Source organism: Bombina bombina, chromosome 2, assembly GCF_027579735.1.
Source record: "Bombina bombina isolate aBomBom1 chromosome 2, aBomBom1.pri, whole genome shotgun sequence".
In the NCBI taxonomy this organism is placed as follows: Eukaryota; Metazoa; Chordata; class Amphibia; order Anura; family Bombinatoridae; genus Bombina; species Bombina bombina.
The window spans coordinates 1,063,903,426-1,063,928,828 of NC_069500.1; the positions used below are offsets into that span (position 1 = coordinate 1,063,903,426).

Genomic DNA, 25,403 nt, shown 5'->3' on the forward strand with positions numbered 1-25,403 from the left:
TATAATTCTCTATGGGAGTGAGCACAATGGTATCTATTTGGCACACATGAACTTGCACTGTCTGCCTGTAGTGCAAGATTGTAAAAAGCTAAAAAAAAAAAAAAGCACTGAGATAAGGGGCTGTCTGCAGGGGCATTGGAACAGGCAATATTATATGTTATAAAATATATTAATGTTGGTTATGTAAAGCTGGGGAATAGGTAGTAAAGGAGTTATCTATCTTTTTTAAACAATAACAAAATCAAGTATACTGTCCCTATAATATTCTAAACCTCTCACTGTCGTGTCCTCTCTATCAAAATATGTACATGTAGACCCCCATACCACACTAACACCTATCACCACCTCTCTCCAGCTCAGGTAAATATAGCATGGGTACTGTTGTTCATTGGTGGCGAAGCTACACTTAAAGTTACAATACTGGTGCTTACTATGCACAGCTTTACTTGCAGCTACACCAAGATGTAGAATCACCATTTTAAAAATAATAAGAACATTATTATGAAAATACATTTTGATGACTCCTATTATTTTATTGTAGTATACACATATCGATCAGGGCAATTCTCCTTGCATTTATTTATAGAGCAAACAGAACACAGTATTGACATGAAGGCTTATTCTACAGATTTTGTCTATGGGTTGACTTTCATCTAAGTATTTACAGAGATCATTATTCTCATAGAGCATGTACTGTATTGTCACAGGTGCTAGATACAGAGATCTGTAATAGTTTATAGTAAATAGATGATCACAAGATGTGAAGAAGGTAGGATGCTCAACCAATAAGTTCAATATCTAAATTAGATACTTAGGGGTAGATTTATTATATGTCAGGAGGACATGATTCGCTGAAAAGAATCATGGCCGCCAACATCGCTAAATGCCAACAGCATACGCTTTCAGCATTTAACATTGCACAAGCATTTCTGGTGAAATGCTTGTGCAATGCTTTCCCCTGCACATTTGTGGCCAATCGGCCGCAAGCAGGGAGTGTCAATCATCCCAATGGGATTGGAATGATTGCAGTCTGCCACCTCAGAAGTGGCGGACGAATTAAGGAGCAGCGGTCTGCTGCTTGGTCTATCTACCCCATAGAGTCCCATTTATCAAAGCCCAGACGGACAAGGTTCGCTGCCGCATTTAACAAATGACTGCTTCTGCAATGCTTCCCCCTGCTCATGCCAGCCTAATGGCACGAGTAAAGGCTGTCAATCACCCCGGGCAAATGTGTCCGGGGTGATTTTAATCCGCCAGCTAAGAGCTGGCATACAGGTTTGGAAGCAGCGGTTTAATGACTGCTGCTTCTTAACTATCGGCTGCAGTAAAGGGCCTTCAAAGCTGCATACACAGCTTGATAAAAGGAGCTCTTAGTCTTTATAACATAAACAGAAACTTATCCTGTTTACTAGTACCCAGCAAGACTATTATCTCAAGCTGATCCTTAACTACATTTAATGCTGAAGTCTCACCAGTTTTCTTTATTTAAAACTCAGATCTTTGCTAGGAGGTTAATCCAACTAAAAAATATGGGTAATTAGTGCTCACTCTTATAAATTTTAAAATTTATTTTAAAGCTCACAATGAGCGATTGTACATATATGATAAAACGAAAAAAAGAGAGAATGGTGTACCCAGTCAATGTAAAAAGATGGGAGGGGGCTTGATAGAAGTCACAAAATGAATAGAAACAAATTAGAAAAAAAAAAGAAGCTCCTTAAAATGATAGGTGCCCAAAGCGTGACTCAGTCTGCACTGCTACAAAGTAATTACAAGAAGCTGGTTACTTCTTATCACGCCAAATGTATTATTAAAGTTATTGCATATACAAATGCTAAAAGAGAAAATCCCATTTGCTAATGTGAACATCCACCACAGAGTCTATATACAGTTTACAGCACACACCGGACTCTTGTTCAGTGTATTGTAATGGCCAACAGTAAAGGGAGACAGTATCACTGCCAGGCACTTAGTGTATATTTCACACACTCTGAATATCAAAATGACAGTTGTACATGAACAGACTTACGTGAGAGACCCTAAGAAGAGATATACCCTTTACCACTTTCTGTTTCTCTTCCCAATTTATACATCATCCTTAGGTTCTTTAATACAGTCCCATAGGTTTCAATACCATTTGTATGCCCAAATCTACAACCCCTAACAAGATCTATCACCTTCCTTATTAACTCGTGTCACTAACTGTCTTTCTAATTTTTCATCCTGAATGTCCTCTCACTACCTTAAACTAAAACTCTCCAAAAATGAGCTCCTTATTTTCCCCCTTCTTCCAAAATCCCTAAACCCTATTGATAATTACTCACACTTGACTCAGATCTCTCTTACATTCCCCACATCCAGTCTTTGGCCAAGTCCTGCTGCCTCCACTTTAAAAAAAAATCAAAAATGTGCCACTTCCTCACACAAGACACAACTAAGACTTTAATCCATTCTCTCATTATTTACTGCCTTGACTATTGCAACTCCATCCTCTCCGGCCTCCCTAGCTGCCATCTATCTCCCTTAAAATCCATAATAAATGCCTCTGCCAGGCTGATCTTTTTTACATGTCGCTCCTCATCTGATGCACCTCTCTGCCAGTCCCTTCATTGGTTTCCTCTAACCTCCAGAATAAAACACAAAATCCTCACAAAAGTTCTCAATAACACTCACTGCTCCACCCAATATCTTCGACCTAGTCTCCAGATACTCTAACTCCCATCCCCTTCGCTCTGCTTATGAACTTCTTCTCTCCACCTCTCATTATTTCCTCACATTGCTGTCTACAAGACTTCTCCAGACTGGCCCCTATTTTGTGGAACACTCTGCCGCGCTTCGCAAGACTCTCCAACTTTCAAGCACAACTTAAAGACTCTACTGTTCAGGAATGCATATAATATACACTAACATTTTCTTATCTTAGTTCCTCTCCTCCTTTAGTTATCCCCTTGAACCCCCCTTAGCATGTACGCCTATACCTAGCTTGTAGATCACCTTCATGAGACCTGATTTACAACAGAGAAACTCTTGGCAGAACCCTCTATCCCTTTGTCTCCCATAATTGTTACCTTGCATTGAGACCCAGTTTTTAGCACTGCGGAATCTGTTGGCGATATACAAATAATTGATGATGATGATAATAATATTGTAGCAGTGTTTGCAACAATGTTTATAGCAGTGTTATACATTAATGCAGACACTCCTGCCATAGACTGCTAAGACACATGCAAAGTCCTATGAACCTACCTAGGTTTATTCTTCAGGTAAGGATACCTGGAGGACAAAGCAAATTTAATAACAGAAGTGGATTGGAAAGCTGTTTGTTTAATAATTGCATGCTCTATCTGAATAATGAAAGTTTTATTTTTACTTTTTAGTATTGTTTGTTTAAACAAGAAATAGTGCAATAATAAAATACTCAATACATTAGTCCTTTTAAAGGGACACTAAACCCATTTTTTTTCTTTAATGATTCAGATAGAGCATGCAACTTTCTAATTTACTCCTATTATTATTTTTTATTCGTTCTCTTGCTATTTTTATTTAAAAAGCAGGAATGTAAAGCTTAAGAGTTGGCCCATTTTTTATCAAGAACCTGGGTTATGCTTGCTTATTAGTTTGTTAACTGTATCTATCAATAAGCAAGCCCTATCCATGGTGCTGAACCTAAAATGGGCTGGCTCCTAAGCTTTAAATTCCTACTTTTTAAATAAAGATAGCAAAAGAACAAATAAAAAATAATAGTAGTAGTAAATTAGAAAGTTACTTAAAATTGCATGCTCTATCTGAATCATTAAAGAAAACATTTGACAGTTTTAATGAGTAATACGGTTAGTTTTTATCCCTTTGCATGTTGTCTTGTGTTGTGCACACCTGCATAAATGTCGTATCTTTCATTTTCCAGAACTGGCTGCAGTGTTTGGCTTGCTGTACATCTACGGCCGTCACAAATACTTTTGGGGTTATGTAGAGTCTGCCAGAGGAAGGTAAAATGTGTTAACTAATATGTATATATATTTTACAGGTCTCACTTGTAACAGCAGATCTGTGAGTCCTTTATATTTCTGCATTGAACTGTATATAAAGAGACATACATGACTTACAGATTTCTTTTTAACAATAATACTGCACTGCAGTGGAATCAGAATGCCTAGAGAAATAGTATTGTATGGAACTGTCATAAGCTCAGTGTGTTATGTATTGAATTGCAAGAGCTACCTTCAAGATGGCAATACTTACATAAGAGTAATGGTTGAAAATATTAAAAGGAATTCTGCCCTTGATAAAATATTTTCTTAATTCTAAAATTAATTGAATGTGTCTGCTTCTTGTTTGAGAGTGTCTTCAAAACCAAACCATAAAGAAGGGCTGTACTGTAATATAAGACTTTTAAAATAAATCTAAGAAAAAACATTTTTTGAATGGCTTTTAAAATTAAATTTTGCAATTTTAATGTCTGCCATGACACAGTGGGCTATGCTACCATTCAAAGAAGACAAGCTGAAACTGCTGTATTACATAACTTGGCTTGTGAGGTTTGCACACATAACACAGTACTGTTAGGCAGCACAAGGTCTGAAAAGGTGGAAGATTGAGAGAGAGAGAACAAACACTTCAAAATATCATATGTGTGTTCCTCAAAATCAGTGCTAGTTAACTAGTTAAGGAATCACTGTCAATGCATAACCATTCATAGGCGGATCTAGTGTTAATCCTAAATTGCGAACCCTGTGGCACATTACCCATATTTACATTCTTCACATTGAAAATAATGTATTTTTTATTATTAAATATTTATATATATATATATCTGATAATGTTCATGTAAAATGCATCTATACCTATGTATTTATATGAATAAATATACAGGTATAGGTATATCTAGATATATATAGAAATATGTATTTACACTAAAAAGGACATTATCCTGTATAAGTGAAGAACATTGGGATGTGGAATATGTACATACATATACAGTAAAGCAAATAAATGCTTTAAGGGATACTGAATCCAATTTGTTTCATGACTCAGATAGAGCATGCAATTTTAACCCTTTGGCTGCTAAGCCATTTCCCCCCTGGGTGCTAATATTTTCTTTTCTTTTTGAAATTTTTTTTTTTAACTTTTTTTTTTTTTACAGACTCCCAATACTTACACTGTTGGAAAGGTTAGACGATTACCTTTCCAACAGTGGGTCTTGGGGGTCTGTAGCTGCTTAGATGCCTGAGATACAGGCTTCTAAGCAGCATGCCCCCTCCTCCTATACTTAACATTGTTAAGTATAAATAAAGTTGCGCGGTGACGTCATCACGTAATTGCGCGTGACGTCACTGTGCATCACGTGAAGCCCCGGCGATGCCTGTCACTCTACAGGCATGATCGCCGGGGTAGGAGCAGTAAGGAGCCCCCAGATCTCCCTCAAGGTGGGAGAGTGTTCATGATGGCTCTAAGCCGTCATTAGCTCCAGAGTGAGAAATTCTGTGAGGACTCAGAGCCGTCATTAGCACTGAAAGGGTTAAGCAACTTTCTAATATACTCCTGTTATCAATTTTTCTTTGTTCTCTTGGTATCTTTATTTGAAAAAGCAAGAATGTAAACTTACGAGTCGGCCTATCTTTGGTTCAGCACCTGGGTAGCCCTTGCTGATTGGTGGCTAAATGTAGCCACCAATCAGCAAGCACTATCCAGGGTGCAGAACCAAAAATGGGCTGGCTCGTAAGCTTACATTCCTGCTTTTTCAAATAAAGATACCAAGAGAGCATGTATGTGTATGTAACATGTATATGTATGTATCTCTATCTTAAAACCCTTTGCAGCCCTTTTTTTCTAACACCTGAGACCTCATATCTTTGAGTCCTTATAACTTTTCAATGCAATTTTTTAAGTGTTATTATGCAGGGGTCAAGTCCTACAAAAAAAAAGTGTGGGAACTCACCAAGACTTATACTTATATATATATATATATATATATATATATATATATATATATATATATATATATATATATATATAAATATATATATATATATATATATATATATATATACACATATACACACGCACACACGCTGTATTTATATGTCTTATATGTATATAATCTATACTTTTGGTTAATGAAACCAAATTAAGGTGCAATAGTCCTATTTCTGATGAGGGGAGCTTAATAACCCCAGAGCAGGCCACACAGAAATGTAAGAAACGTGTAATAAAAGATAATAAAGATAATATTCATAACAGGGGTGATAATACAGCAGGACCGTTGACAGTCTTACATTTAGTGTATTGTAGGAAGTGTTACTGCCCATTACAAGAGGATCTCACTATCCCTCTAACCAGACTGTGCTCCAGCTCCTCCCACCAGCAACATCAGTGTTTACTGAAGTGTTTCTGTCCTCTGTCCAGAGGGAACTTAGTTCCTCCTGCAAAAATAGTGCAGGAACTCCGTTCCCATGCGTTCCCGCCCGACTTGACCCCTGTTATTATGAGTGTAACTGTACTTTTAACCAGAGCTCTAAAGTCACGCTAACCTGACACGCATTAAATTTAATTGTGCTCAAGTGAACTCGTGTACTTTCAACTCATTATACGTGCGCTTTTATGTTTGTGTGCAAACAGCTGCAAAATACACCATATCGCTCTTGCGCTTCTTTCTACATGCTGGATTTATATTAAACCACTGAACATATACTTTCACTGTGTATATGACACTGCTGACCATTATTGGGGGATAACTAAAAATATGGATTCCCCAAAGTACTACATCTCACATTTTATGTTTTATCACAGATCCAACATAAAAGTGAAATTTGAAACACTCACAATTCCATTACATACATTTTTGCAATATGCTTATTTTTTTAAAAAGTTATCAGTTTTTCAATAATGTTTTCATGTGCATGTGACCTTCTGACCATATAACAGTAGGCCTTTTTGCAGTAGGGATATCAGCACTGCTGTAGTGACCAAGTGCTCGAGTGACAGAGTATGACTGCAATACTCTCAAAACGTATAAATGACTTAGGAGTCACCAACACTTAAAAAATCTTATACATTTTTATTAGGAATAATTAGTTACAGCGACGTTTCGGGGGTTTAGCCCCTTAATCATGCTAGTGATACAATCTCTTCAAGATACTTTTGTATACAATGTTTGGCGACAAACTGACCTCACAGGGTCCTATGGCTCCACCTAGTGGTGGTTTTCAATAACTCTTTATTCATTAAAAAACAGTGACAGACTTAAAGGGACAGTCTACACCAGAATTATTATTGTTTTAAAAGATAGATAATCCCTTTATTACCCATTCCCCAGTTTTGCATAACCAAAACAGTTATAATAATATACTTTTAACCTCTGTGATTATCTTGTATCTAAGCCTCTGCAAACTGCCCCTTTTTTCAGTTATTTTGACAGACTTGCAGTCTAGCCAATCAGTGCCTGCTCACAGATTACTTCACGTGCACAAGCACAGTGTTATCTATATGAAATATGTGAACTAACACCCTCTAGTGGGGAAAAACTGTTAAAATGCAATCTGAAAGAGGTGGGCTCCAAGGTCTAAGAAATTAGCATATGAACCTCCTAGGTTAAACTTTCAACTAAGAATACCAAGAGAACAAAGCAAAATTGGTGATAAAAGTAAATTGGAAAATTGTTCAAAATTACATGCTCTATCTGACTCATGAAAGTTTATTTTGGCCTAGACTGTCCCTTTAATGACAGATGTATATTTCATTTCTTTGTTTATCTAAATTACTGGGTAACATTTAACTTTTAATTTAGACTGCAAGCTTTTACAATGTTGCTTTATCTATCCATTAAGGATTTTATTTTATTTAAAGTTGATTTAGTGGAAACAAGATAGATCAAAATCCTTATTCAAGCCTTTTGGAATTAGTGTATCAAAATGGTGAATCCACCACATCTCACATTGTTTAAGTAGTTTTTCCCTATCACTGCCATTTCTTTGTATCTTAACCTCTTCTATAATTTGCCATCTCAATTGGTTAATAGCATGTCCTTTTTCCAAAAAATGTTTGGACAAGCGTGTCTCAATGTTCTTCCTTCTTATATTAGAACGATGTTGGCTAAGCCTCTCTCTGATCTTTTGGGTGGTCTCTCCCAAATAGACCAAAGAGCATGGACATTTGATTAAGTATACTACAAAGCTGCTGTTACACGTATTATACCCCTCAACATTATAGCATTTTCCATTTTGAGGATGAAATAATTTTTTCCCTTTTATAATAGAGTTACAGCTAGCATAATTTAGACAAGGATAATTGCCATGACTTTTTGTTGCTATGTATGATTGTTTCTCCACTCTATTGGGTCCTATATCTGATCTTACTAAGTGGTCTCCAATATGTTTGACCCTTTTATAGGCCATCATGGGGGGGTTCTTTAAATAGATCTATGTTAAGGTTACAATCTTACAGCACATGCCAATTTTTTCTGATGGCTTTGCTAATAACATTGCTATATGGATTATGCTGTGTAACAAATACCAATCTATTTGTGTCCTTATCTTTATTAGTTTTAATTGAGGGGCTTTCTATTTCCTTAACCTTCTCCCTTATTAATTTGTGTGGGTAACCTCTTTTTTTCAAATTTCTTGGCCAATTCCTTTAATCTTATTTTACATAATTCCTCATTGGTGACTATCCTTTTTACTCTGATGAGTTGACTTTTAGGCAAAGATTCCACTAATCCTCTGGAGTGAAAACTATTATAAAGCAACAATGTATTTTTATCAGTTTCCTTAGAAAACAGGTCTATGTTTAATACATTTAATCCTTTGGAGACCTTTGTATCCAGGAAAGTAACTGATTCCTCACTATAGGTATGGGGCAACGTTGGAACCCATTGCTGTTCCCTTTGTCTGTACAAACCAATCTTCCTGAAACAAGACAAAGGGAACAGCAATGGCAATGACATGCTATTAACCAATTGAGATGGCAAATTATAGAACAGGTTAAGATACAAAGAAATCAGTAGGTAAAGATGATCAAGCACTTCTAATAAAAGCATATGTTTTTAAATGAACATATGGGGGGAGTGCTGCCAAAGTGACCAAAATAAATATAATTAGACACAGGAATTGGCGCACCTCCAAACGCAGACCACATATTATTTCACATATTTAAACTTTTTTTCTTATTTTTTCTTTATTTGTCTTTATATTGCAAAAAATTGCCTTCTTAATATTTCAACATATTTAAAATAAAGATGGGATCTTAGTCACACAATATGGCCATATTTTGCTTAAGCCAGTCACCACTTTCAAGTTGTCCCATAAAGACTGGTCCTAACTGTATAAGATTAGCCAAACTAAGCTGAATAATGTAATTTTTAATATATCAAAACCAAATTTCAAACTTCTCATCCAGACTGCATGGGATGAGGCTTACTGGCTACATATAATTTCACATATTTCAAACATATCTCTTAATGTTGCAAAAAAATTGCTATCCAAATATATCCTAATACTATAAAATTAGCCATAATAAAGAGAAGATCCAAAATTACAAAATAGCAATAGTATACCACTCACCCAGACTGCATAGGATGAGGCTTCCTGGCTTTATATACAACAGTTGAATAACATAGTATGGAACACACCTGCTTTTATTAGAAGTGCTTGATCATCTTTACCTACTGATTTATTACCTGGGTTCTGACCAAAGCCCTTTGATTTAAAGCACTCCACCCTGTTCAGCTGTGTTCCATACTATGTTATTCAACTGTGTGTATATAAAGCCAGGAAGCCTCATCCTATGCAGTCTGGGTGAGTGGTATACTATTGCTATTTTGTAATTTTGGATCTTCTCTTTATTATGGCTAATTTTATAGTATTAGGATATATTTGGATAGCAATTTTTTTGCAACATTAAGAGATATGTTTGAAATATGTGAAATTATATGTAGCCAGTAAGCCTCATCCCATGCTGTCTGGATGAGAAGTTTGAAATTTGGTTTTGATATATTAAAAATTACATTATTCAGCTTAGTTTGGCTAATCTTATACAGTTAGGACCAGTCTTTATGGGACACCTTGAAAGTGGTGACTGGCTTAAGCAAAATATGGCCATATTGTGTGACTAAGATCCCATCTTTATTTTAAATATGTTGAAATATTAAGAAGGCAATTTTTTGCAATATAAAGACAAATAAGGAAAAAATAAGAAAAAAAGTTTAAATATGTGAAATAATATGTGGTCTGCGTTTGGAGGTGCGCCAATTCCTGTGTCTAAAGATACAAAGAAATGGCAGTGATAGGGAAAAACTACTTAAACAACGTGAGATGTGGTGGATTCACCATTTTGATACACTAATTCCAAAAGGCCTGAATAAGGATTTTGATCTATCTTGTTTCCACTAAATCAACTTTAAATAAAATAAAATCCATAATGGATAGATAAAGCAACATTGTAAAAGCTTGCAGTCTAAATTAAAAGTTAAATGTTATCCTGTAATTTAGATAAACAAAGAAATGAAATATACATTTTTCATTAAGTTACCTTATGTTTTTAATAATTGCTGATACATATTTCACTGTTTTTTAATGAATAAAGAGTTATTGAAAACCACCACTAGGTGGAGCCATAGGACCCTGTGAGGTCAGTTTGGCGCCAAACATTGTATATAAAAGTATCTTGAAGAGATTGTATCACTAGCATGATTAAGGGGTTAAACCCCCGAAACGTCGCTGTAACTAATTATTCCTAATAAAAATGTATAAGATTTTTAAAGTGCTGGTGACTCCTAAGTCATTTATACATATAACAGTAGGCAGCAAACACATGCATCTACCATGTGCTCATGCTGCAAGTCATGCAACATCAGATGTGTGTATATGCAACCTTCAACAGTATGTCCAGTAAGTTGTATGTTTAAGAGGGTCCCTTTTAGAGGGATGTGGCAAAGAACCCCAGAACCCCAAATCTCTGCTTTCTACCTTTGGTAAAGAGGAAACCTGGTAATTACTTTGCAACAACGAGGTTGAAACGAAAACAAGGATATTCAAGGTAGCATTTTTGCAAATTCCATTTTATGTCCCTTTATATTTAAATATAAGTTGTTATATAAAACCCACAAAACAGAAAAGCTGAGGGGCGCTTAAGTTCCTGGAGTAGGTCTGTGAGCTGAAAGGAAGCCGGTTGCTCTATTGAGCAGGAAGTAGATCCACTGTGAGAGCGTGTTGCACTTGTTAGTGATGATCCGCTTCCTGTGTTACTGTAGTGATGGGTGCTGCCTGAGAAAGAAGGGGGTATTCTCCAAACACCTCCAGCAGGGAGTAATCTGTGAAAAGAGAGCAAAGACAGGCGCAGCCCAATTCAAGTGTAGTATTCTTTAATTCAGTGTAAGAGCACACGTGCAAATGGCTACTTACAAAATGCACAAATAAAAACTGCATATAAAGGTATCTTTACATCCAAACTGTGTTGCTGTATAGCATACAGCTGTAAAACAAACTCTACGCGTTTCGTCTGAGAGCGCTCAGACTTTCTCAAGAGGTAAAAAATTGAAAGTGTTGCAAGCATGGTGCCTACCGGCTTTATAAAAGGAACCACTAATTGCATGATTGATTACCAGCCAATCAAAGTATAGGTGAAACTGATTGGTAGGTGAGCATGTTAAGTTAGAAGAATGCTTTGCATAATTACATGTCTGAAAGGCATATATGATTTGTTCAGTACAAGCATCTTGAATGAAAAATAGAGGTTGAGAAATAAAAATAATAATGAAAATGCAGATGAACATGGATATGAAAAAATAAACATAGAAATGAAAAAATAACAATAAACATAAATTATGCTACATATACAAACTATGCAAAAATTAGCATTATGTTAAAAAACCTTGAATATTAAAAACAAGAGAAATGTTTAAAAACAATGTTTTTGAACAAATGAAATTTATAATTTAAAATGTGCTTTTATGTATATAAAATGTATTTGTAATAAAACTACATAAAAGCGTGCAGGTCTAATTCTAAATTTAGACCTGCTGGTTGCATGGTGTTTAGTTGATAAATCCACCATGATTCTCTATGTCTGAGTGTTAAAAGCCTGTTTGGAAATTTATTAGGGGGTATCCAGTCTATGACTTGGATTTTTAGGGATGAAGGATATGAATTGTGATGTAATTTAAAATGTTCTGGCACACTGTGTGTCATAAGGCCATTCTTTATATTGTTGACATGTTCTCCCAGCCTTGTACGTATGCTTCTTTTGGTTCTTCCTATATAGATCAAATTGCAGCTGCATTTCAGCAGGTAAACTACATAGGTGGTACTGCAATTACTCTTATATTTTTGTTTGAATGTTATATCTCCCCCTGAGTTGGTAAAGGTGACCTCCCTATTTACATGTTGGCACATACCACATCTGGATACCCCGCATTTGTAGGTGCCGGGTTTTTGTTGTAACCAGTGTGTTTTATCCTTAATTGTACAAGGTTTGTTGGGATTACGTAATCTTGTGGGTGCTAAAATATTTTTAAAATCCATATTTTTTCTGAAAGTTACCAAAGGTTGATCTGGTAAAATATCGCCCAGTATGGGATCTGCCTTTAACACGCCCCAATGTTTCTTTAAAATATTTTGTATTTCTCTTGAACCCTGACTGTATGTTGTGATGAATCTGACATTATTTGATGTATTGGATTGTCTCCTTCGTTTTGATTTTTCAGTGGGAAGTAAAAGAGTTTTTCTGTCCATTAGAGAAACTTTAGTTTTAGCCTGTTCTAATATCTCAACTGAATAACCCTTTTCAATGAATCTGGAGTCTAATAGAGCACTCTCTTGATTGTAATCGCTTATTTTGGTGCAGTTTCTCTTAACCCTTTGGTATTGCCCCAGGGGGATATTGGTCTTCCATCTGGGTAAATGGCCACTACCTGCATTAAGGAACCCATTCTTATCAGTTGGCTTTCTAAAATTCTTCACTGCTACCTTATTCTGTTCATCAATATATAAAATTAAATGGAGGAACTCTATTTGTTTGGTGTCTATTTTTGATGTGAATTTTAAGTTATAGTTGTTTGTATTGATATGTTCTATGAACTCTTTACATAGTATTTTGCTTCCCCTCCAGATGATAATCACATCGTCTATGTACCGAAAATAACAAATTAGGTGATTGTGATAAGGGTTATTTGTCCAAATGCGATTATTCTCAAAATGGTGCATGTAGAGATTGGCATACGATGGGGCGAATGTGGTCCCCATCGCAGTGCCCTGTATCTGTCTGTAAAACTGCTTGTCAAATGTAAAATAATTGTGTGAAAGTATAAAATTAATACCTGTTAAGATAAACTCAAGATGTTGGTGAGGTGAGAAGTCTTCAATTATTATTTCTTTAATAGCCTTGATTCCTTGGTCGTGCGGTATACAAGTGTATAGCGACGATACGTCGCAGGATACCCACAAAAAATCATTCGACCAATCTAATCCTTCAAATGTGTTGATTGTATGGATTGTATCCCTGAGATACGCCTTGGTAGATTGTACTACAGGCTGTAAGTAATGATCTATGTATACAGATAGGTTATTAGTTAGTGATCCAATCCCGGAGATTATGGCTCTACCAGGTGGAGATATTAAGGTTGTATGCACCTTGGGAAGGTGATAAAACGTGGGTATGTTGGGGTGGTTTTCTGTTAGGAAGTTGAATTCATCATTATTAAGTATATTGTTATTTTTTGCCTCTTTCAGAATAAGATTAAGTTCCTTTTTGAATTTGAGGGTGGGATCAAAGTTTAATTTCTTATATGTGTTTGGGTCGTTTAATATATTAAAAGCCTCTTTGAGGTAATCATCTCTGTTTTGTATTACCACCCCACCACCCTTGTCCGCTGCCCTGATAATAATATTGCAATTGTTTTGTAAATCTTTGAGTGTTTTTCTTTCACTTATTGTTAGATTATCATTATATTTATGTATCCAGTTGTCACCTTTCTTTTCCCAAAGTTTAGTGAGATCATCACATATGAGTTTATTAAAAGTATTTATAAATTGGCCTTGTGATGTGTAGGGGTAAAAACTAGATTTGCGTTTGAAATCACTATGTTTGATACTTTCCTCGAGATTGTGTGTGCTAAGATCTAACAAATCAGATTGATTTTGTGTCAATGTATTGGTAAAGGTCACCCCCGTATCTAGTTCATTGAGTGTTGCCAGGGCAGATTGGTCAGAGTGGTCCAAAATAATGGGCAGTGTCGGTGTGATTCTGGGTGTGTTCTTCAAAAAATACCTTTTTAGGGTCAGGTTTCTAATATATTTTTGCACATCAATATAAGTCTGAAATTTGTTTGGGGCTAGATTGGGTTAGATTGGTTGAATTATTTTTTGTGGGTATCCTGCGACGTATCGTCGCTATACACTTGTATACCGCACGACCAAGGAATCAAGGCTATTAAAGAAATACTAATTGAAGACTTCTCACCTCACCAACATCTTGAGTTTATCTTAACAGGTATTAATTTTATACTTTCACACAATTATTTTACATTTGACAAGCAGTTTTACAGACAGATACAGGGCACTGCGATGGGGACCACATTCGCCCCATCGTATGCCAATCTCTACATGCACCATTTTGAGAATAATCGCATTTGGACAAATAACCCTTATCACAATAACCTAATTTGTTATTTTCGGTACATAGACGATGTGATTATCATCTGGAGGGGAAGTGAAATACTATGTAAAGAGTTCATAGAACATATCAATACAAACAACTATAACTTAAAATTCACATAAAAAATAGACACCAAACAAATAGAGTTCCTCGATTTAATTTTATATATTGATGAACAGAATAAGGTAGTAGTGAAGAATTTTAGAAAGCCAACTGATAAGAATGGGTTCCTTAATGCAGGTAGTGGCCATTTACCCAGATGGAAGACCAATATCCCCCTGGGGCAATACCAAAGGGTTAAGAGAAACTGCACCAAAATAAGTGATTACAATCAAGAGAGTGCTCTATTAGACTCCAGATTCATTGAAAAGGTTTATTCAGTTGAGATATTAGAACAGGCTAAAACTAAAGTTTCTCTAATGGACAGAAAAACTCTTTTACTTCCCACTGAAAAATCAAAACGAAGGAGACAATCCAATACATCAAATAATGTCAGATTCATCACAACATACAGTCAGGGTTCAAGAGAAATACAAAATATTTTAAAGAAACATTGGGGCGTGTTAAAGGCAGATCCCATACTGGGCGATATTTTACCAGATCAACTATGGTAACTTTCAGAAAAAATATGGATTTTAAAAATATTTTAGCACCGACAAGATTACGTAATCCCAACAAACCTTGTACAATTAAGGATAAAACACACTGGTTACAACAAAAACCCGGCACCTACAAATGCGGGGTATCCAGATGTGGTATGTGCCAACATGTAAATAGGGAGGTCACCTTTACCAACTCAGGGGGCGATATAACATTCAAACAAAAATATAAGAGTAATTGCCGTACCACCTATGTAGTTTACCTGCTGAAATGCAGCTGCAATTTGATCTATATAGGAAGAACCAAAAGAAGCATACGTACAAGGCTGGGAGAACATGTCAACAATATAAAGAATGGCCTTATGACACACAGTGTGCCAGAACATTTTAAATTACATCACAATTCAAATCCTTCATCCCTAAAAATCCAAGTCATAGACTGGATACCCCCTAATAAATTTCCAAACAGGCTTTTAACACTCAGACGTAGAGAATCATGGTGGATTTATCAACTAAACACCATGCAACCAGCAGGTCTAAATTTAGAATTAGACCTGCACGCTTTTATGTAGTTTTATTACAAATACATTTTATATACATAACAGCAAATTTTAAATTATAAATTTCATTTGTTCAAAAACATTGTTTTTAAACATTTCTCTTGTTTTTAATATTCAAGGTTTTTTAACATAATGCTAATTTTTGCATAGTTTGTATATGTAGCATAATTTATGTTTATTGTTATTTTTTCATATCCATGTTCATCTGCATTTTCATTATTATTTTTATTTCTCAACCTCTATTTTTCATTCAAGATGCTTGTACTGAACAAATCATATATGCCTTTCAGACATGTAATTATGCAAAGCATTCTTCTAACTTAACATGCTCACCTACCAATCAGTTTCACCTATACTTTGATTGGCTGGTAATCAATCATGCAATTAGTGGTTCCTTTTATAAAGCCGGTAGGCACCATGCTTGCAACACTTTCAATTTTTTACCTCTTGAGAAAGTCTGAGCGCTCTCAGACGAAACGCGTAGAGTTTGTTTTACAGCTGTATGCTATATAGCAACACAGTTTGGATGTAAAGATACCTTTATATGCAGTTTTTATTTGTGCATTTTGTAAGTAGCCATTTGCACGTGTGCTCTTACACTGAATTAAAGAATACTACACTTGAATTGGGCTGCGCCTGTCTTTGCTCTCTTTTCACAGTTATATAAAACCCAGCCTGTTTCAATTTATGATATTCCCCTCTCTCAAGAGTTCTATTATTATCAAGCAATTCACTATATTAAATATATTATTAGAATACATCCTGATCTATGGATGACTTTTCCTTTCTTTCATGTAATTGGCAAGAGTCCATGAGCTAGTGACGTATGGGATATACAATCCTACCAGGAGGGGCAAAGTTTCCCAAACCTCAAAATGCCTATAAATACACCCCTCACCACACCCACCCAGAGGGATGTCAGGGGAGTATCACCTATTGGGGCATATGTATCAAGGTCTGGCGTACCTGATCCGACACTGCGGATCAGGTCCGCCAGACCTTGCTGAATACGTCGAGCAATACGCTCACCGTATTCAGCATTGCACAAGCAGCTCACAAGTGCTGCTGGTGCAACGCCACCCCCTGCAGACTCGTGGCCAATAGGCCGCCAGCAGGGGGGTGTCAATCAACCCGATCGTACTCGATCAGGTTGTATTGTGGCGATGTCTGTCTGCCTGCTCAGAGCAGGCGGACAGGTTATGGAGCAGCGGTCTTTGTGACCGCTGCTTCATAACTGCTGTTTCTGGTGAGCCTGCAGGCTCACCAGAAACACGGGGCATCAAGCTCCATTCGGAGCTTGATACATATGCCCCATTGAATGCAATGGTTTTCCTCACGGGAGATCTATTTCATAGGTTCTCTGTTATCGGTCGTAGAGATTCATCTCCTATCTCCCTTTTCAGATTGACGATATACTCTCATATTCCATTACCTCTACTGATAACCATTTCAGTACTGGTTTGGCTATCTGCTATATGTGGATGGGTGTCTTTTGGTAAGTATGTTTTCATTTCTTAAGACACTCTCAGCTATGGTTTGGCACTTTATGTATTTATATAAAGTTCTAAATATATGTATTGTACTTATATTTGCCATGATTCAGGTTTTCAGTATATTTCCTTTTGCAGACTGTCAGTTTCATATCTGGGAAATGCATTTTTTAGGAAAATGTATTTCTTACCTGGGGTATAGTCTTTTTTTCAATTGACTGTCATTATCAAATTCGCAGGCAGAATTTGGCTTGCGAGGGCGCAAAATGCTAAAGTTTATTGCATCATTTTTGGCACGATATTTTTTTTGCGCAAAGTTACATTCGATGACGCAAATTTGTCACTTCCAGCGTATTAGTTGACGCCGAGTCCTTTGACAAGGTTGCGTCTTCAATGACGCAAGTGTGTCATTTCTGGATTTTGTTAGCGCCAAAATATTTTCTGTTTGTATTGTGCGTCATACTTGGCACCAAATATTTTCATTATTTAAAACCCCATTCCTATATGCCTCTTGCAGAGGGCTATACTGTTTGCATTTTTTTTCCCATTCCTGAAACTGCCATATAAGGAAATTGATAATTTTGCTTTATATGTTGTTTTTTTCTCTTAAATTTGCAAGATGTCTCTATCTGATCCTGTCTCAGAAATCACTGTTGGAACCCTGCTGCCTGATAACAGTTCTACCAAAGCTAAGTGCATTTGTTGTAAACTTGTGGAGGTTATATCTCCAGCTGTGGTTTGTAATAGTTGTCATGATAAACTTTTACATGCAGATAATGTGTCCATCAGTAATAGTACATTGCCTGTTGATGTTCCTTCAACTTCTAATGTACAAGATAGACCTGTGAATTTAAAATAATTTATTGCTGATTCTATTCAGAAGGCTTTGTCTGCATCCTGCCTTCTAATAAATGTAAAAGGTCTTTTAAAACTTCTCATAAAGTTGATGAAATTTCAAAAGACCGACAACATACTGAATTATCATTCTCTGATGAGGATCTATCTGGTTCAGAAGATCCTGACTCAGATATTGACAATGACAAATCTACTTATTTATTTAAAATAGAGTATATTCGTTCTTTGTTAAAAGAAGTGTTGATTACATTGGATATGGAGGAAACTAGTCCTCTTGATATTAAAACTAGCAAACGTTTAAATTCTGTTAATAAACCTCCTGTAGTTGTTCCAGAGGTTTCTCCAGTTCCTGATGCTATTTCTGATATGATTTATAAGGAATGGAATAGGCCTGGTACTTCTTGTATTCCTTCTTCAATGTTTAAAAAATTGTATCCTTTGCCAGCAGTTACTTTAGAGTTTTGGGAAAAGATCCCAAAGTTGATGGGGCTATCTCTACTCTTGCTAAACGTACTACTATTCCTATGGAAGATAGTACTTCTTTTAAAGATCCTTTAGATAGGAAACTTGAATCTTATCTAAGGATAGCCTATTTATATTCAGGTGTGTGCAAGTGTGTTAAAGTGTGCGCAAGAGGCACCAAGCTACTCCAACCCTAAAGTCCCTCAAATTAGGGAAAAAAGGATAAGTGAAAGAATGAAAACGAGGAGAAGCGCTAAAAAAGCTAAAGGTGCTAAATAGTTTAAAAATAATTGCTATGCAGACAAATTGAGATAAAAAAAGAATAAATTTACTTGCTTAACAAATATAATTTAAAACAAACAATCACATTGGTACATGTCCTACAAAAAAGAAAAAGACATAGATCACTTAAGAATCGGACGTCTCCGATGTATAAAAAACACAAAATAAAAACTGCTGTTGCCAATATAAACCTTGTCTCAGTATTATGAGGGGGAGGTCGGCATCAAATCTAAAGTCCTCAGATGATTCAAAAGAGAACCGAAGCCGGGTAAGTGTAAACCCGTTTTACCTTTAGGTGTACCGTCCGTGTATCAAGAGTCACCTCCGTGAGGCATATACGTGTCCCGTGACGTCACAAATCAGGAGGCGTCGTCTCTGTAGGGCAATCCTATTGGTCAGGATAGCTTGAAGGTAAACTATAGCGGCCGCTATAATATAGATGGTGAACTCCGCTCTTAGTGCAGGATCGCACGCAGGGTCACAGTATAACCAGATTTCCTCTGTAGATCTAATAGTAAACGGACCTTTAGTGTGTGACTTGAGACCGGCTTCAATTTAAGCGCATGGCCCTTCACAGTGTAGTCCTTGTGTTGTCCGTGGGTAGCTTAAGAATCTTTCACTCCAATACAGAAATACAGTCCTTATAGACAAAATGTGAAGTGTAAGGCAGCTGTAACTATCATCAACACGTTTCTCCCTCTTACAGGGCTTTCTTAAGATGAATTAGCTCCAGTTACAGCCTCCTTTTAAACAGTGTAGACTCATACCTATTGGTCAGGTGAGATTACTTTAACTGGCAGGTGTGTTTAATACAATTGGTCTATTGGCAACAGTACTGGCAACTTAGAAAAAATATATATCTAAATGAAATAAGAAACAAACCACTTATATCTAATTGGATTTGAGAATATATCTAGAGATGCTTGAATTGGGGCATTTGTATATTGGCCGCAATTTGCAGTCAAATAAGAATAAAAATAAAGGTTTAACTCAGGTTCAAAGGTGCTTTCAAAGAACAATATTACTTTCACTGAAAGGAGGATTTAAAAGAGCGACAAAGCATCCTTACTAAAATGGTCAAAAAATGTGACTTTGTGCTAGAAGTCATTATATACTAATGTACTTAAAGAAAGATAAGTAAAAACATTTTTATTTTTATTTTAAATATGCTTATATATACTACCAACCAAGGTGAAATTTTTTTTATTATATATAACTGCAGTTTTCTGCCGTTATGGGAAATTATATAGGTGCTTGCAATGACACAGTAATCGAATTTATCGATAGTGAACAATATTAAACTATGAAAGAGTAGCAGAGGTCCTGTGACTAATAAAAGTGGATACATATATATCCCATAAAACAAAAGGTATCAAGATTGTACAGTGACTAAATTTAAACGTTTAATTTTTAAATAGTGAGAATCTAAAGTTGATTAGAAACTATTAGAAATAAAATAAAAATAAGAAATAGAATAGTACAAAGTCGTACTTAAGCCAAAATTAATCTAAAACAAAGGGTGAGATGTCGAGTTCAGAGTTCAGACCAGCTGGATGTAAAGTGTCGTATTTATATATGTACTCCGCTTCTTTTATACATAGTAGTTTATCTATGTTACCTCCTCTCCAGTGACACTTAATGTGTTGTATTCCCCAGAAAGTTAAATCCTTTGTCTGCCCTTTATGAACTTCTTTGAAATGTTTGTAGAGTCTGGTATCTTCTCTTCCTTTCTCTATACATAACAGGTGCTCCCTGATCCTATCCTTTAGCATCCTTTTTGTTTCTCCAAAGTATATCAAATTGCAAGAACATTGGAGTACATAAATGACCCCTTTTGTCGTGCATCTGATAAGCTCTTTTATTTGAAATGGATCACCTTTAGGTGGAATTATTAAAGAGTTTTTCTTACAACTATGCTGGCAGGCCTTGCACGTATAGCAGGGGAAAAAACTTGCCACTTTCCTTCCTGCAATATCTAATTGTGTGTTCAGACTAGTTTTATTCTCTTGAAAAGTACTAGGAACTAATATTTGCTTTAAGTTTCTTGATTTTCTAAACACTAATCTTGGTCTATCAGTCAAATTCTTCCCTATAATGGGGTCTGCTTGTAGGATGTGCCAGTGTTTATTAAGAATTTTTCTTACAGTACCATGATCATTGCTGTAATCAGTGATAAACGGTGTATCTATAGTATCTTTTTCATTTAAAATGTTTTTTTGTTTTTTTGTTTGTTTATAGGTGAGAAGTGTTTTCCTATTTGATGATCTAGCTCTACTAGTAGCACTTTGGACTAGCTCCTCATCATAGCCCCTATCCTTAAATTTCTCCATAAGTGTCCCTATTTGCTCCTCAAAGTCCATTAGTCTAGAGCAGTTCTTACGTATCCTTAAGGCTTGACCTACAGGGATATTTTCTTTCCATCGTTGAAGGTGACAACTGTCTGAATGTATAAAGCTGTTAGAGTCTACATCCTTAAAGTGTGTTTTTGTCTCAATAGAGTCATTTATCACCATGATTTCTAGGTCAAGGAAAGTGACTTTTTCTTGACTGTAATTAAATGTAAATTTTAGGCCTTTATCATTGATATTCATATTCGTGAGCATGTTATTCAACTCCATTTCGGAGCCCCTCCAAATCATCAGCATATCGTCTATATATCTGCCATAGAGCACCAGGTTTGCACCAAAGCCACTCTCCATGAAGAAATTTTCTTCCCAGTGGCCTACAAAAAGATTGGCATAACTTGGTGCAAACCTCGTGCCCATAGCGGTCCCCTCAACTTGGAGATAGAAATTCTTATCAAACGAAAAATAGTTATTGTGTAATATGAAAGATATACTCTTTAACAAAAAGGAATTTTGTTCTAATTTAATGTCTGGGTCTGCATCCAGATACTTTTTAACAGCCGATAAACCTTGATGGTGATCAATCACCGTATATAATGAGGTGATGTCGCAGGTTACTAGGAACCAATCTTTCTCCCATTTGATTGTATCAAGGATGTTTAAAACCTGAGTTGAATCTCTTAGATAGGAATTCAATTGCCTTACATACTTCTGCAAGAATACATCCACATACTGTGAGAGATTAGATGAAAGAGATCCCACTCCGGAGATAATTGGCCTTCCAGGGGGGTTCTTAAGATCCTTATGGATCTTTGGAAGGAAATAGAAAACCGGGACCCTAGGGAATTTAGGGTCCAGGAAATCTACCTCCTTATTATTCAGAATTCCCAAATTCTTTCCTTCTATAATAATCTTTTTTAGATTGGCTGCGAATTTATTCGTAGGATTCAGTTCTAATTTTTTATATGTTTTTTTATCATTAAGTAGTCTTAGGGCTTCAGATTTATAATATTTTGTGTCCATGACCACAATCCCACCGCCCTTGTCGGCGGGCTTTATAGTCACGTCACCATTCTTCTTTAAGCCTTCCAAAATTAAAAGGTCTTGTTTACTCATATTTGATCTCATATATTGTGAAGGTTTACTTTTTTTGAGATCCCTAAGTACCATTAATTCAAATGTTTCCAAGTTACTCCCTTTGCAAAAAGTGGGATTAAATGTAGATTTATTTTTCAAATCTGTATGGATAAATTTTTCTTGTCTCACTTCAGTTTCTTTAGTCCTGTCTAAGGGGTCTTTTAAGAAATAGCGTTTGAGCGTTAAATTTCTTATGAATTTTTTTACATGTACATGTGTGTTAAACTTGTTCATTTTAGAGCTAGGTGCAAATGAGAGTCCATGACTCAAGATTCTTGTTTCGTCCTCTTTTAGCTGAATACTACTAATATTGAACACCCCATTTGTATCTATTTTATTCTCTTTGCCTCTTTTGCTCGTTCCCCTCCCTCTTGTTCCTCTAGAGGTCTTTTTCTGTTGCCCCAGACTTTTTCCAGATTTTCTTTTTGCAGATTTCTGGATGTGCCCTCCCTTGGAGGGCTTTGTCCTAAAAAATGAGTGTTATTACCTCCAGATTTAGGGGTCTCAAAATGCTGATATGTCTGTCTATAATTATTCCTCACAGGTGTTTGCCATCTATCATTATTTTCCCAATGTCTATTTGAATTGTACATTGAATTTCTTCTATCATAATTGTATCCCCAGTCTCTATTTGTGTTATATATTGATTGCCTTTTATCATGATGGTAGTTCTCATCTCTCGGGTTATTCGTTCTATAGTCCATATGTCTATATGTATTATGTTGATAGTAACCACTATATATTACAGAACAAAATAAAAATGAAGAGATGGATCTAACTACGTCTCAAAACAATTGGACAACAGTCAGCTATAAAAAGAAAGAAAAAAGTAATTATCCCAACCATAGAGATCAGGATTATAGGAATAGGAACACAAACCAATCATGGAGGCCAGACACATACAATAGACAATATAGTGGTTACTATCAACATAATACATATAGACATATGGACTATAGAACGAATAACCCGAGAGATGAGAACTACCATCATGATAAAAGGCAATCAATATATAACACAAATAGAGACTGGGTATACAATTATGATAGAAGAAATTCAATGTACAATTCAAATAGACATTGGGAAAATAATGATAGATGGCAAACACCTGTGAGGAATAATTATAGACAGATATATCAGCATTTTGAGACCCCTAAATCTGGAGGTAATAACACTCATTTTTTAGGACAAAGCCCTCCAAGGGAGGGCACATCCAGAAATCTGCAAAAAGAAAATCTGGAAAAAGTCTGGGGCAACAGAAAAAGACCTCTAGAGGAACAAGAGGGAGGGGAACGAGCAAAAGAGGCAAAGAGAATAAAATAGATACAAATGGGGTGTTCAATATTAGTAGTATTCAGCTAAAAGAGGACGAAACAAGAATCTTGAGTCATGGACTCTCATTTGCACCTAGCTCTAAAATGAACAAGTTTAACACACATGTACATGTAAAAAAATTCATAAGAAATTTAACGCTCAAACGCTATTTCTTAAAAGACCCCTTAGACAGGACTAAAGAAACTGAAGTGAGACAAGAAAAATTTATCCATACAGATTTGAAAAATAAATCTACATTTAATCCCACTTTTTGCAAAGGGAGTAACTTGGAAACATTTGAATTAATGGTACTTAGGGATCTCAAAAAAAGTAAACCTTCACAATATATGAGATCAAATATGAGTAAACAAGACCTTTTAATTTTTGAAGGCTTAAAGAAGAATGGTGACGTGACTATAAAGCCCGCCGACAAGGGCGGTGGGATTGTGGTCATGGACACAAAATATTATAAATCTGAAGCCCTAAGACTACTTAATGATAAAAAAAATATATAAAAAATTAGAACTGAATCCTACGAATAAATTTGCAGCCAATCTAAAAAAGATTATTATAGAAGGAAAGAATTTGGGAATTCTGAATAATAAGGAGGTAGATTTCCTGGACCCTAAATTCCCTAGGGTCCCGGTTTTCTATTTCCTTCCAAAGATCCATAAGGATCTTAAGAACCCCCCTGGAAGGCCAATTATCTCCGGAGTGGGATCTCTTTCATCTAATCTCTCACAGTATGTGGATGTATTCTTGCAGAAGTAAGTAAGGCAATTGAATTCCTATCTAAGAGATTGAACTCAGGTTTTAAACATCCTTGATACAATCAAATGGGAGAAAGATTGGTTCCTAGTAACCTGCGACATCACCTCATTCTATACGGTGATTGATCACCATCAAGGTTTATCGGCTGTTAAAAAGTATCTGGATGCAGACCCAGACATTAAATTAGAACAAAATTCCTTTTTGTTAAAGAGTATATCTTTCATATTACACAATAACTATTTTTCGTTTGATAAGAATTTCTATCTCCAAGTTGAGGGGACCGCTATGGGCACGAGGTTTGCACCAAGTTATGCCAATCTTTTTGTAGGCCACTGGGAAGAAAATTTCTTCATGGAGAGTGGCTTTGGTGCAAACCTGGTGCTCTATGGCAGATATATAGACGATATGCTGATGATTTGGAGGGGGCTCCGAAATGGAGTTGAATAACATGCTCACGAATATGAATATCAATGATAAAGGCCTAAAATTTACATTTAATTACAGTCAAGAAAAAGTCACTTTCCTTGACCTAGAAATCATGGTGATAAATGACTCTATTGAGACAAAAACACACTTTAAGGATGTAGACTCTAACAGCTTTATACATTCAGACAGTTGTCACCTTCAACGATGGAAAGAAAATATCCCTGTAGGTCAAGCCTTAAGGATACGTAAGAACTGCTCTAGACTAATGGACTTTGAGGAGCAAATAGGGACACTTATGGAGAAATTTAAGGATAGGGGCTATGATGAGGAGCTAGTCCAAAGTGCTACTAGTAGAGCTAGATCATCAAATAGGAAAACACTTCTCACCTATAAACAAACAAAAAAACAAAAAAACATTTTAAATGAAAAAGATACTATAGATACACCGTTTATCACTGATTACAGTAATGATCATGGTACTGTAAGAAAAATTCTTAATAAACACTGGCACATCCTACA

At 35.9% G+C, this 25,403-nt stretch overlaps 1 protein-coding gene across 2 annotated transcripts in view; it reads left to right on the forward strand.

The window, feature by feature from the left end:
- The window catches only part of LOC128650033 (microsomal glutathione S-transferase 2-like), a 141,611-nt gene that overhangs the window by 58,849 nt on the left and 57,359 nt on the right, over positions 1-25,403 (forward strand). For both annotated transcript variants that reach the window (XM_053703688.1, XM_053703689.1), the window contains exon 4: positions 3,905-3,986. In XM_053703688.1, the coding sequence (XP_053559663.1) occupies positions 3,905-3,986 (82 nt within the window). The remainder of the gene's footprint in view (positions 1-3,904; positions 3,987-25,403) is intronic.